Source organism: Diadema antillarum, unplaced genomic scaffold, assembly GCF_040938485.1.
Source record: "Diadema antillarum isolate AM-2024a unplaced genomic scaffold, OU_Dant_1.0 seq00000966_RagTag, whole genome shotgun sequence".
NCBI lineage: Eukaryota > Metazoa > Echinodermata > Echinoidea > Diadematoida > Diadematidae > Diadema > Diadema antillarum.
Window position 1 is genome coordinate 469,540 of NW_027271812.1, and position 15,200 is coordinate 484,739.

Sequence of the window (15,200 nt, forward strand, 5' to 3'; positions counted from 1 at the left end):
ATTGTGAATGTGATCTAGGCTTTCGTATGGTTCTCCTGTGTATGTATGCTGTTTTATATAACACATAGTGCATGACATCTTATTGCACTATAACAAGTATCAAGCACAGAAATTCTGAATTTGCCCCGAAGGTCAGTTATATTCAATGAGGCCGCAGGCCGAATTGAATATAACTGCCTGAGGGCAAATTCAGAATTTGTCGGTGCTTATATTGTTATAGTGCATTCAGCCTCATGCACTATCGCCATATAATATTATATTATATGACACATATTTACATGCACATATTATGCTCAAACATACTGTCTGCAGCACCATCCAAAGGGAACATTAAAGTCACAGTACAATAAAATTGAGAGCTTAACAGCAAAATTCCCTGATTGAGTCAAAGAACTCATTCTACAGTGACAAAGAATGATCAATATCAAATCTTTACACTTCAGAAATGGACATACACTAGTGTATTTCATAGATATTCAAGCATGTCTACATCAAAAGTACGCTCTAGTTCATGGATGCGATATCCGAGTACAGCGACAAGGCAAAAGCTGCCTGTAACTGTGCCTTGCAATTAATCTCGCATCTTGTTTGCAAGGACTAATTAAAAGCCGAGTTTATGGAGAGCTATCAGACCCACTCACAAGCTCACTCAGTAACAATCAACACCTAGCCCGCTGAGGTGTCACTGCGCTGGTGCATTTATTGGATTGGAGCTGTGTAGAGATTACACTTTAGGTCTCATGGGGTATGTGAATACTGTAAAACATGATATTTTAGAAGCACGAAATTTTCGCGAATTGGAGCTGACAGCCTTGTGGATCCAGGAATTCTGTAAAGGGGAGGCGCCTTTGCAAAACTAACGGGGGTGCCACTGTTCATGGCTTGAAATTTTCATGAAGGGCCTCTGGCAATCAATGCATATGGTGTAGACAAGAGCCTTCATGTATATTTTAATTTCGCGAATCTTGGCTGTAGCGAAATTCACAAAATTAAAATGCATGCCAACATTCCTCATTTTACATTTCTGTGACCAGATCACTGAAGTTATTCTCAGTGATGGCACTGGTGTTCAAAATCAAACAGGCAGTGGTTTTCAAGGTAAACAAATGCATCTTGCCATACACAATGGTCCTTTACTGAAATTTGCTCCAATTATTTGTTGCAACCGAATATAGTCAAAATCAATTCTTTTAAGCTTTTTTTTTTGCTTTGCATCCTGATACAGAGAGAAACATAATTTTACGACCTTGTAATAATAAGGTGCCCCTGAATTTGGAGTCAACTTGAATTTGAAGTTTTACTTTAACCCATTGCATCCAAAATTTTAAAACATTCTGCAACCACAGCAATTCAATTACTAATAAACAACAGAGGGCTCAAATAATGAATTGTTTAGATTTTCCTAGAAAGCACTTAAAATAATGAATGGACGAAAAAATAGACAATTAACAGCCAAAAAAAAAAAAAAAAAGCGGTTTCCAGGACCCAAAAGTTTAAAGGGATGGTATAGTTTTGATTGAAATGGGGCTTCAGGTTTCCAACTTTTGTGAGATAATGAGAAACTTCTTAGGAAATATGAAAGAGCATACAATTCTGAGAGGAACTCAGAATTTGATGAAAACTGGTTGAGAAATGGCTGAGATATTTTAAAACAAAAAGGTCCTAATAAAATGGGGACCCACCTTTTACTAGGACTACTTTGTTTTCCTTTGTTTTTGGATATGTCAGCCATATCATAACCGATTTTAATTAAAAAAATGTTGAATTCCTCTGAGAATTGTATGCTCTTTAATATTTCATATAGGTAGTTTCTAATTATGTTAGAAAAAAATTAAAATCTGAATCACCATCTCAACCAACACTATATCTTCTTTTAATAACAAGCTGAAGAAGGGGTGGTGTCTCTCTTTAACCTGCTGAGGACAGGCTGATTGTGCTATTACACAGATTTCCCATGGACACCTGTCCGAGTATAGTCGGGACTAGTCTTCAACGGGTTAAATGGTTTTGTCAAAGCCAGTGAGGCAAGCTGTATTTACTGTTTTATTTCATGCCTGGTCGGTGCACATAATATCACATCATAAACTGCACAGAAGCCCGTTGTTGGGTGGGGGTGGAGGAGGATAAAAGAAAAAAAAGAAGGTTCACTTGTCAAAAAAGAAGGTTCACTTGTCACTATCTTAATAGAGCAAGACAAAAAAAAAGAAAGAAAGAAAGAAGGAAACTGTCAGAAGATAAGCGGGGGAGATTGCGAACGAGAGCTCGGCGGTTTAATGATGCCGTAATACGGTGCGACACTCATAGCCTTCCCCTACGACTCAACGGGCGTGAAATGAGGTTGGACACCTAATGGGCGATCTGAGAAGTTTCCAGCGTGATACCATCAAAAAGCTGCATTCGGGGGGGGGGGGGGGGGGGACTTGATAGCCAAGATTCCTTTACGAGGAAGCTCCCTCATGCTTGCAACAGCTTGCACAGTTCATCACCTGTTGCTACTCTGTCAAGTACTTCATCGACTACAAAAGTGTGCAGATGACATTTGTTTGCAACACATTGAACACTTTTTTCAAATAGATATAAGGCCTCAATTCAACTTATACTGTGGAGAGAAAAAAAAACCCCAAACACACAAAGTATTCTCACTAGCTCCAAAAAGCCTTATGTTCTGATGAGGATTTTAATATCATATTTCTAATCTTTTTGGATTATGACAATGGATGTTATGATGTAGGCGCCAATATTTTGCACAAATTTGTTGGAGAGGATTTCCCACACTCATTTTACAAACATGTGTCCTTTTATTCTCATAAGTAACTGGAGGTTTCAAAGCGATGCAGGGGGTGTATATTATGTACAAGAATCTGCCAAAGTTGACAAAATGTACATGCCAGGACATTAAACTTAATTTCTAACGTAACTGTAAGAATGCTAGCCATAGTAACTACGGTGTATGTCATTGATTCTCATTTAAAGCTTTGAAGGTATTGGCAAGAATTATTGCTTTATGCTTGCCAGTTGTATTCATTTCTTTATCATTCAGGGAATGTGGCCACAGCTCACTGCTCATTATTTGATGTAATCGCTAGCTGAGAATGTGAAAGGCGCTATCATGTTCTAAGATTTGAGAGTAAATGAAAACCAAATGATAAATTTTCCTGACATAAAAAGTTCATTCAACAATCAAAAGTGGGTAGATTTATAAGCATTTGCTCCAAATACAGGATAAATAAGCACCCTTGCGGTTTCGATTTTTAAAATTTTTTATACTGAAAATTAAAATGATTTAAAATTGACGCAATAATGTAGAGGAGATTAAGTTTGAGAAACAAGCACCCTGTGGTACAGCCACAAGTATATGTACCTAGGTAATACATACAGACACAGACACAAATACATATTTGGACACAGTCACACTTGTACAGCCACACATCCAGACATAAACATGGAATTATGCAATATAACTGAAATCATACAGCTACACAGACATACAAATGGAATTAAACAATCTAATTGAAATTATACAAAGTGGCAAATTATCAATATGTTTGACATTGATCTTAAAAATTATCCATATTCAACTGTTGTATTTTTTGAAGGGACTATAAACGCTTCATGCAATTGCTTATAATAGTCTTGCCTTTGTATTAATCAAATTTATTTTGTTCATCTTATAAAATCAAACAAGGTTTTGTATGAAGTATGTCTATGTACACTGCATTAATACTTGTTTGTTTATCAACTGTGTACTTTGTCGTTTACATCACCCCGTCGTTAATAATTTATTTCGAAATAAAGGCTGAAAGTATCTGTAAACAGACAGACACAAACACAGACATACGGACACAAAAAAGTCAGCATAAAAAAAAGGTTAAAGTAAATTTCTCCATGAGTAGATTCCCAGTTTTAAATGATATCATACGAAGAAATTAGTAGTCCCAATTCATTCAATGTAAATGATGGAAATCCAGCAATGCAGGAATGTGTACCTGCAAACTTTCACACACAAAATGCAAATTTTCAGGAATGCTGGCTGATGAATTTTTTGGTACAAATAGGTTGTGTAGATTCATTCTAGATGTTCATTCAATTTGAAAATCATAAAACGAGTACATCCTTATAAAAAAAAAAAATCTTGTCATCAGATAAAACTGCCCTGTTGAAAAGCTGTGACTCGTAAGATTTTGGTTGCAGTAGTAACAAAAATGAAGATGTTTTTGTAAAGGTGACCTGGGAACGCAAGCCATGAGACGGTACAGCTAGGACGAGGTTCCTCCCGTCTGCATCATCAGGAGGAGATTATTGATTGCTTGGTGGAGGCGAAGAGATTGCCACATGGCGGGAGCGCCTGGACCGTTATTTCATTACCAACCGGTATGTGGTTACAAATCCTCCATGGATACTAAACCAGGCTGTTTGGTGTGTGCATTCACATTCCAGCTGGCATTTACCCAACAAAATCTACGGAGGAGCACGGTGCGTTTTGGGATGCATGCCCCCACAACGAGATGCTAAAAAAAAATAAATGCTGGGCAAGACAGAAAGTGGCTTTGCGTGGTGGGCAGCCCGAAACCTCCCCGAAGGTCTTTGGGAAACGTTTCCTCTTCCAATGCCGCGATCCATAACTCATTTAGCCGCGTGTTTACACAGCGTAATTCTGCGCAGCAAACTAATCGGACAGGCGGCCTACTTCCTAGTCTCAGCATATTCAGACCTGATGTTTTCCTTCCCCATCAAGCAATTTGATACAATTGTAGCTGTTTTTTTAATTAGCATGATTATCGAACACAACTCCTTTGAGCTATGCATACAATAATTAGCTCAAGTTCAAAAGATGCTTCTCTTTAATGTGATATATACTAGTTGTTAAAAAAAGATTTTCTATTCTAAACTTATCTTTTTTTGAATTGGGGGAGGGGGGCACTTAAATCTCCCCCTTCTCTACCCCCACCCCACAAAAAAAATAAAATAAAAGAGGCAGGGATGAAGAACTGTGGCTGTTCTGTTTACTTTACTTATTATAAACAAGGCTTGGTTCTTGTTTTTTATTACAATTTACTTCTTCCACGCTTGTCCCCAAAGAGTTATATCATGAACAAGAACCAAAAGAATAAGTTCAACATTTGAAACTCCAGGCATCAATGGCCTTCAGTGGGTTTGCATCTCCTGTAAGACCATAAATTTTTGCATGCAAGAAAATTTTGTGAAGTTTTTGTCTTAGACTAACACAATGCATTCAATTCCAGTCACCAATTCGCAAAAGTTTCATGCCATAAATGTTTCTGATCTTACAAGTATCATTTTTTTTTTTCCATGCACGATCTGATTTCAAACTTGAGTATGACATAGGTTGAGCAATACAAGACTAACCGCACAAAAAGCTTCTTCCCCACTTTATAAACACCAAAACTTTTCCCATTTCAGGCATTCCAACTATTCAAGTTTTTGACACACACAACCACCCTGGGACACATGACACATTACTCAGTGGAGCTATGAAGAGTGGCAAAAAGACGGCAGCAAAATAACAAAATCAATTGGCAGCGTACCTCCAAGTTTCTGGAATTGGCAGATCTGGGGAAAAAAAAAAGAGGGTGCTTTCACAACAGAAAAATCTATCAATTTCTGGCCGAAAAGCCCCAATATACTCAAGTCAAACTTCAAGAAGATTTGCCCCAAAGGGAGAGGGATGCACGAGGTGCTCGAAGCTGGCGCAGCAGGGAGAAGACTGGGGGTAAACCAGCTTTACCTCTCTTATTGATCATCAGTCTATCATTCCTAATCCCCAGTGTCGGGGAGGGACCAATTTCACAGCATTACAGCACTAAATTTAGCCCTCTCTGCCAACATCGCCACTTACTTCTTGACAGAGCCGCCTACATTACGGGGCTCCTTCCTCTTGCGATAACACAACTCAAGGCAGAACGGGACTCTATTCTGTCCATAGGAATGAGTAATACGCGAGAGCTTTAGTCGGCAGCAACAAGTGTTTGCAGCAAAAGCTCGGATGGGACTCAGCTCGCTATTAGGAGGCCATTATCGCATGCCAGAGTCTCCACCGTCGATGTTTTCCCATGGCTATCAGGAGGAGACAGAATGTTCTTTTTTTGTCCCTTTTATCCCAAATTACTTCCTTGTTGCAGGAAAAACAACTTGTTTAGTTTGCAGGAGTTGGCGGAATGGATGGTACCATTAATTATGAGTCTGCATCGCCAAAGCAACGTTTAGGTCCAGCACTGTCACCTGAGTACATCTGTGGCACCAATCCACCCATCTAAAAGGCTGTTTGTTTGGGAAGAGTTTGTGACAGAGAACAACATTACTCATTCTATATACATTAGTACAGTGCATATCAAAAAGAAGGTAATCCAACTATGGAGGGCTACTATTTTATAATTGTCAGCTATGGGGAGCACAATGTTAATGGTTGCGAGGAAAGGGGAACTCTTCTTCTATCCATCGATACCTAATTATGTTGACAACCATCATGCCTGACTGAGCACATGAATTTTAAAGAAAACAATGACAAACTGCACTTTTTCCAAGTTTGCATGTTATTGTTATTGTGAAGGAACAATGCATGACTCATTGCATGTATGAGATCTGTCAATGATAGTGGTCAAATCATCAGGCCAGCCTGCATGACTGCAGGTTCGTGTTTAGGGTTTCTTCTTAATACCTTGAATGGTTCATAACCCTCAACATGGCCATGTTGTCAATAACTTGGTCCTTCCCATAAAAGCTAAACCATTATCCATTTTTCCATTCTTCATATTCAAGATATGGTTTTGTCGCTGCAAGATATGTTGAATATAAACAGAGAAAATGGAAGCCTCTGTGGGAGTGACCAAGTTATCGAACAGGAGGCTATGGCAAAGGTTATGAACCATACAATGTTAATAGGAGAAACCCTAAACGCAAACCTGCATTGGTACAGGCTGGCCTATTTGGCCACTTACCATAAACAGATCTCGTCCATGCAGTGAGACATGCATTGCTCCTTCACAATAACATGCAAACTTGGAAAAAGTGCAATTTGTCACTGTTGTCTTTAAAGTTTATGTGCTCAGTCATGCATGACATTTGTCAACATATTAATAGGTACTAATGGAAAGAGGAAGAGTTCTTCTTTCCTCACAACCAAAATTGTGCTCCCGATAGCTGATAATTATGAAATAGTATCCCTCCAAAGTTGGATTACCTTTTTTTTGATACGCACTGTATTTTCATTATATCCTTCCACACTGGATGTCTAAAAAGGCAAAAATGAACGTGAGAATGTCTCTGACAAGTCTAAAATATAGATTCGTTGATGATGTAAAGCAGAGAAACTGATTAATTCCCTGTCGAGGGGAAAAAGAAAAAAAAAAAGGAAAAATTGGGAAAAAAGTTTGAAATGGGATCTGCATGCTTTTATAAATACTTGAACTGTAAATGTTATAAGGTAAAGTTATTGCAATTATCAGAGTGCCAACTGTGAACAACTTCTAGCTCATTGACCACTGTCCACCTGCTACCATGGAAAGTGACCACTGTGTGTTTCAATTGCCGTCAACTAATTTAAGCAATACATAGTACATTTGTAGGCCTTTGGTTTACCAGTGGTGTAGATAGTGTGGTGATGTAACTTTGTAAGATCCTCTTAACTTTAAAGCCCCCTCACACCTGAGCGAATGTAGGGGGACGAAGGGGGACGAATGGGAAAAACGCACGAAATGCGCGCGAATTCAACGATTTCAAATAAAATTGCCTTCAAATCATCCGATTATAAACTAAAGTCAAATATGATTAACGAACGGTGAGCGAAGGATAAATATTACATGCGAAGGATAACGATTTTTCGGTTCACTTCTTTGAGTAAATTGCGGCCGAAGGCGAGCGAAGGGTTGATATGACCCGATAAGACGAATGAACAATGAGCAATGGTTTGATATGGCGTGCGCTTGGAAACGAAGACGAAAGAATAGATCAGGCGTTCTCGTTCGTGTGTGTGCGCTCCTCGGGGAGTATAAAAGCGACCAGGGGGGCATTTCATGAAGCATTTTGGTCGGATATTTTTCTAGCAAACTGTTACAAGCTATCGAAATCCTTGCATCTAATTGGCTGAGAGCCAAATTTCGTCCGACAACTTGTCGGACAAAATGCTTCATGAAATGCCCCCCAGGTCCGTCCAGATTTCAGTGGGGCCAGAGGAAATCATCCACGCAACATTTACATTTAAAGGACGACAAAGATAAACAGTAAAATCAGCCGGAAGATTCCAGTATTTTTGGCACTGTAAACATTTATGTTTTTTTCGCAAAAATTGTGCGAGTACGTGGAAGGTGATAGTCATCACGATGACGAGTTGGGTAGATATGAAGAGAATTATTTCTTATGAACATATGTGCAAAAATGTCAGGAAGCTCATCAATTGAAAATTTATACATAAAAATACCAACATTATAATGAAACAAATCAATCAATTTCAGATTTTTGCTTCTACACAAAATATCATTTGTGTGAAATAAATATCCAATATTATTAATCATTCTTAAAGCACGTTTTTGAAGAAGAAAAAGGGTATCAAGCAAAAACTGAGATGAATTGCCCCCAATTGCTATCATTTTAGCCAAAAAAAAAGAAAATAAATATTGAAACAGTAACAATGGAGGTGAGGTGGTAATAAATCTGACGTACCCCTAAATTGACTCGACCTACACCCTTTCCCCTATTGTATCATACCTACCACCAACATCGCACCAGATAAATTTGTAGTCACTGTCCACTATAGCCAACAGGATTATACTAAAAAGCCCTTGTAGCTGCAGCATAGCGAGCCGGACAGAGGAGGCTTTCTGATGGCCACTCATGCTTGCCATCAATAGCTGCCACACAGTGGGGAAAATTCCACCGCTTGTAGAATCCACCAGCAAGTTGTTTCCATCCATCAGGGGTTGAAGGGGCTGTCATGACTTCATCTGCATACTCGTCACATATGGCCTGACACACTTCCCTGGCCACTACAGATAGGGTGTTTTCAGGCACCCTCCACCCATACTGCATGTCGGAGTACTTGGTGCCAGACACAAGATGACGGAGAGTAGCTGCCAACTTGAGGCCTTCTTCCATCGGCTCCCTGTACCAAGTGTACTGCCTCCTGATTCTTCCTCTGACCCTCTCCAGGATTTCATCATAGAGTTCAGGGGGCATGCAGAGAAATTTCTTTTAAATCGAAGAGTCTTCTCTTCGGAGCTCACCCAACAGCTGGTCGTAGATTCCAAAAGCCCTTCTTATGGCAGGGTTCAGCCACGTCCTTCTCCAGATACGACGTCGTCTGAAGCCTCGTCTCCATCTGAATCGGCCTCTGATGAACTGGTGTAGGTTCAGCTGCTGATGTATAATATCATTCTGAGCCATTGCCAGTAAATACTGGACTCTGAGGCGGGCTGCATCTTCCATTTTTCTGGAGAAACTTTGAAACTTTCAGGTGGAATGTTTATATATGAGTAGCGTGGTGAGTGGCTGGTCACAGAGAGCAGCTCAGCATTTGCCAATTTTTTCGTCAGGTCATTCGCTCGTATTCGTATCACTTCGCAATCCATAGTTTGTCATAGTATCTCTTAGACTTGCCTTCGTGTATGCATCGCCTTTCAAATTTAGTAAAAGTCAGTCTTAGTTTCCCTTCGCATAGAAGATGGCAAGCGAAAATACGTTTGTCATAGTATCTTCATTTCTATGGGCAAGTCATATTCAGTCATCGTGTTGCTTCGTTTAGGGTTCTTTCAAGATCGGTCCACCTTGGCAAAAGCGCGATGAGGGACTATGCGTGACAATAGCACACGAACGATAAACGAACGATTACCGCAGACTAAATAAGAGATGCAAATGACAGACGATTTTTCAATTCGTCGGGAAATTTTAAACATGTTCAAAAATCCCGTGCGAATTTGAATAATCGCAACTGTTAGTTCAGAAGGTGTACGAACCCAAACACGAAGGGTAAATATGACTTACTATCAATTACCATTGAAAACGATTTTTCCAAAAATGCCTTTCGCCAGCCATCGCAAGTCATATTTCAGGCAATTCGCTCAGGTGTGAGGGGGCCTTTAGCCTATCTTTGCTAGCTATTGATATCCCTACTACGGAAGGTAGCTCATTAAACTTGTTGTTCTGACAAAAATGGGGCTGTTCGAGTTAGGTAACAGATCCGCACTCACTTTTGACAAATGTGATGACCTGGTATCTTTAAGGTGAGTTTTAATAATAGATATTGCATCTATAAATAGGCCTTTGATTATCATCGCTGCAGCTTAATGTGGAGGTGTAGATATGTAAACATCTTGGCCTCTACTCTTTGCCAGCTATTGATATACGGGGGAAGCTGGCTCATTAAAAGTGTTGCTCTGACCGAGGCAGGACTGTTGTGAATTAGAAAACACACCCCCATTTACTTTTGACAATGCATGGACTTTAATAGTGTCATTAGATAAGTTCTAAGGATGTATGCGTTCAGAAATATAACTGGTCTTTGGTCATCAGTGGTGTAGCTTAGTGAGGAGGCGGAGATTTGTAGCATCCTCTTGAATTTAGCCTCTCTTTGCTGGGTATTGATCTATGGGGGAAGCTTGCTCATTAAAATTTGTTGTTCTGACAAAAAAAAAAGAAATGGGGATATTCAAGTTAGGTAAGACATCCGCAATCACTTTTCACAGTGTGACAACCTCGAGTGTCACTTGGTAGGTTTTGATGATAAATATCGTCTTTGTCGCTCTTTGAATAGGAGTACCAACTTTCACAAAAACAGTCTCCACAAACACATTTAGAAAAGGACAACTTTGCTTTTCCTGTTCTGTAGTTCCTGTCACGAACATCTCCATTAACCCGTTGATAGGACAGGCTGATTTTGCTACAACACACATTTCCCATAGACACTTGCCCGAGTATACTTGGGACTCGTCCTCAACGGGTCAAAGCTCTCTTGACAAATATGACAAATACACAGCTTTTGATAGCACAGGGACTCTGAAAAAAAAAAATGGCTGCGTTTGCTCCAGTTGCTATACTACCAGTGTGTGGAAATGAACAAATGGTGTTTTGTCATAAAATACTACTTTAAAGGGTGTGTACAGTTCTGGTTGAGGTAAGGATTTAGCTTTTAACGTTTTGCAAGATATTCAGAAACCACTCTATGAGATGTCATGCAATTCTAAGGGGTATCAAAATTTTATTTGATGAAAATCGGTTTTGAAATGGTTGAGATATCCAAAAACAAGTTGAAACAAAGAGATCCTAATAAAAGGCGTAGCCTGTCGCCTTTTATTATTATCACTTTTTTTGATATTTAAGCCATTTGAAAACCAATATTCATCAAATAAACTTTGAATCTTTCTTAAAATTACATACTCTTTCATATTTCAAAAGAGGTTTCTCATTATCTCACTTAGGAATGTTCAAAACATGAATCCCACCTCAACCAGTACTGTACAGTCCCTTTACACCATTCCACAGTGACCACCTGTCCACAGTGGTCACTTTTACTACATCCCCTGAGTGACCGCCACAGATGAGGCTGGGTGACCTGTGACTAAACACCGCAGAAAAGACCACTTCGCTTCCCGTAATGTTACTGCATGGCATTATTTGCAGGCAGGAGGATATCCACAGGTATTTTTGGCTTGCACATAAATTGGACAGGTGTTTGTGTGTGGGTGCTCCAAATTTTGGCCCACTTTTGACTCGCTTTAATAGGCCTGGGGCATGTGGGGAGGGCTTGTGCCATGTTCTCAACACTGACTCTTTTTTTCTTCTCTCTCTTCCTGCCACACAGTACTTAGCAAAATATAAAAGTCACTGGTATGAAATATATATGAGTAAGCATAGCATGTATTAAGCTACTAACTCCATGTGTGCCACAGTGTAAGCCCCCTGTGTGCCACATTATTCTCAGACCACAATGCATGAGTGTTTTTGAAAAACATTCTGTTTTTCAAGCCATGTATTCTGAAGCTTTTACAGAAATTGTTATACCACTTATGCAATAAGCAAACTTTGAGAGAAAAATTCCAAGCTTTGCAGTGATAGATTCCATGGCAAAACTACAATTATTTTTCTTGCAAATGGCCAGTAGCTAAGTAATTGGGCAGGTCTTGGAGGAATGACTTTTGCAGACACAACCGCCATAGAAAATTAGGATTACTTTAGTACCGGTAACTTGAAAAATCCCTATGGAACACAGCTATTCATACTCCATGCAAAGCAAGCTACTACATGCATGAGGAATGGAATCGTGAGTGAAGCCTTCGTTGTACTGTGGTATTTGGCAATTATCAATCGGTTTGGATGGGTCTGTGTGTTTGAGCACAATATGCAAACTTGGCACACTGTTGACCGAGTCGGGCACGCAAATGCGGCACATACAATGTAAAGAGTGACAAAGTGTGAAAATATGATGATTTAGAAAAGCTACGTACCTGCTGTTGGTTTTCCCGCTGCGTTATGAGACGCGCCTCGATGCATCTTCTCGTCTCGAGGAAGGCCTGCCGCTGGGCAACCTCCGTCGGATAGTGGGTGAAGATGCCTGCAAGATTGGCCCCAATGAAGATGAAAATATTGCCTACTACCTGCAATGGGAAGAGAAAAAAGAGAACATGTCTGCAAATTCGGTATGTGGGACTATTATTAAAAACGTGAAGAGCATAGAAACAAAGTATCTGTGCGAAAAATCATGTGTTTCAATAAGATAAAGCAAGACACAAAGGCTACTATTATCAAATCCAACACACATCAAAATCAATGCATTGGACCACAATTTTCTATGAATCAAAACATCATTTTTAGGAGAAAGGCACACATTTAAAATCATTCTTCCTCCAGCTTAAGGCTGCATGAAAGCACTGAAGGATACAGTAACACCAACAGGCTAAATATGACATTTTTTTATGAAAGATGCATACATATACAGGTACAGTATACATGTGTAGCATACACGTACACTGTACCTGTGCATCTTTTATTCTGTCTTCATTCATTGCTCACAGCTCACAAGAACTGCTTGTTTACAATGCATTAACACTATGGGAAATCACACAATCGGGCTAGCAATCCGGAGGTCTTAGGTTCAAATCCCGATGGAGTTCCATCTTCTTTGCTCAATTTTTCACTTATAAATATCAAAAGTTAGATCATCCATAAACTTGGAGGTAATATTACACTGTTACATATGAGATGATTCATTGCCAACACCTGTACACAGTTCTTAAAATCTGACATGGATACTGCATTTGATAATAATGATGTACATATAATCTCACATCCATGCCCAGAGATACAAAACTCTGGGGACTATTTTATGGGCTTTCCGTGAAATTCCCCTAAGAAACATGCTCAGTGTCTAAAGGTTAATGATAATGATAATGAATACATTTATATAGCGCTTAATACTGATGTTTCTAAGCGCATCAATCCGGGGAAAAAAATATATATATAACATAAAAATAAAATACAACATTATGTACATATTATGATAATGACAGCAACAACAACAAAAGCAGAATTAAAGTTGTGTAAACAGATGAGTTTTCAACAATGACTTAATCCTATCAACATTTTCAGCGCTACGAATGTAAAAGGTAAAAGGTGCATGAACGCCCTCCAACACTTGAAAAGAAATTGCAATGAGACAAAGATGTGATTATGTGAACCTCATTCGACAGTTGTTTGAGGACCCTGTACTGAATGCATAAAGGCAGCACATCTACGGACTGTCACGGCATGTACTGATCAGAAAATAAAGTATGCCGCCTGAATGTGCTGATATTGGTAAACAAATCACAGCAATTGGTCGATGACGAAAGTAGCCACAGGCACGAACCCTCGCCCAAGACTTAAATCTTAAATCACGTGGGGAAAACTCCACGGAAAGTGCAGGGCAAACCTTGGCTCTGTTTTCTCATTCCAACGGGAATCGAGGATGCGGAATTGTAAAATGGCGCATGACTGGAATACCTTCATTGTAATGCACTTACAGCCAAAGCATGGCTGCTTGAATAATATATTTGTGGGTATGTTGATGCATTTGGCCTCCCTTGTCTATGGTTGGAGAGGAGAAGAACAACTGAATACCAAATACCACGGTGCATCAATGAACCATTCTCCAGTGTTTGTTTCTCAGGAAACCACAGTGGCTATGCTTTACACATGAAGAGTGTACATATTTGTATCACAGAAATTTGGCACATGTGTGCACAGCTGCTGTTGTGCACACATTAGTTCCCCCAAAGGTTTGCATTTTATAAGGTTTTACAGGTGTATTATGTGCGTTTGGCAACAATCTATAAAAAAAAAACTCCACCAAAACATGTCACTTCAACTTACCCATGAGGGCAAGTAGCACAACTGAGAGGTAATGAGGGTTGAAGTGTGATTCAACACCATATTCAACTTGGCTATGAAAAAGAGATTCTGACTTGGAAAAGCAGACTATCAAAATGACAGAATTTTCATCAAAATCGAACAGAGAGTGAGAAAGTTTCGTGGAATTTTGAAGTTTGTCATGTCTTTTAATCAGAGATATGAGAGGTGAGACCATGTACTCAAATTGACTGATATGTGATGATGCTATCACCCCACAAGCCTCCTGCTGAACTCTAAACAAATCTTCCATCAATTTTCTCCCTTTTTGGACATGGAATCAACAGGAATGATATGCATCTTTTGCATCAATGTTTAATCATCATAATCTTGTATTTGATAATCCTGCAAAAACGGCTTTCAGGGGGAATGACTGTGTCATTGATAGATCAACGACCTGAAATGAAAAATATTCATATCCATATTTTGACGATATATTTGAGTACAAACCAATGACAAAGCTGTGAGGTGGTGACAGCATCACATCTCATAATTCATATGAATTGTTGCAATTGATGTTATTAGTATTTTCTATAAAACAAACCCCATACAAACAAACATGTAAGCTTTAAAAATTCTTATTAAGCTTTTTAAAAAAAGATTTTGCATCATTACCAAGGAACTTGAACCATTCTGTTTGTCTCATTTTATTCTGTTTGTAACAGTCAACTTGGAACGTGGAATAGGAACACTTGCACAGAGTGTTCAGAGTTTGAAAGTTTCAAAGTTTGCACAGAATGTTCAGAATTCAGCTCAGACTTAGATTTTCTTATCTGCTACTTTTGTACTGTCTTTTTTAAATTCCTCAC

The 15,200-nt window shown here is 39.2% G+C and overlaps 1 protein-coding gene across 1 annotated transcript in view; it reads right to left on the bottom strand.

The window, feature by feature from the left end:
- The window catches only part of LOC139741961 (adenylate cyclase type 5-like), a 232,232-nt gene that overhangs the window by 141,517 nt on the left and 75,515 nt on the right, over positions 1-15,200 (bottom strand). The window contains exon 3 of the mRNA XM_071652528.1: positions 12,453-12,602. Coding sequence (XP_071508629.1) covers positions 12,453-12,602 — 150 coding nt within the window. The remainder of the gene's footprint in view (positions 1-12,452; positions 12,603-15,200) is intronic.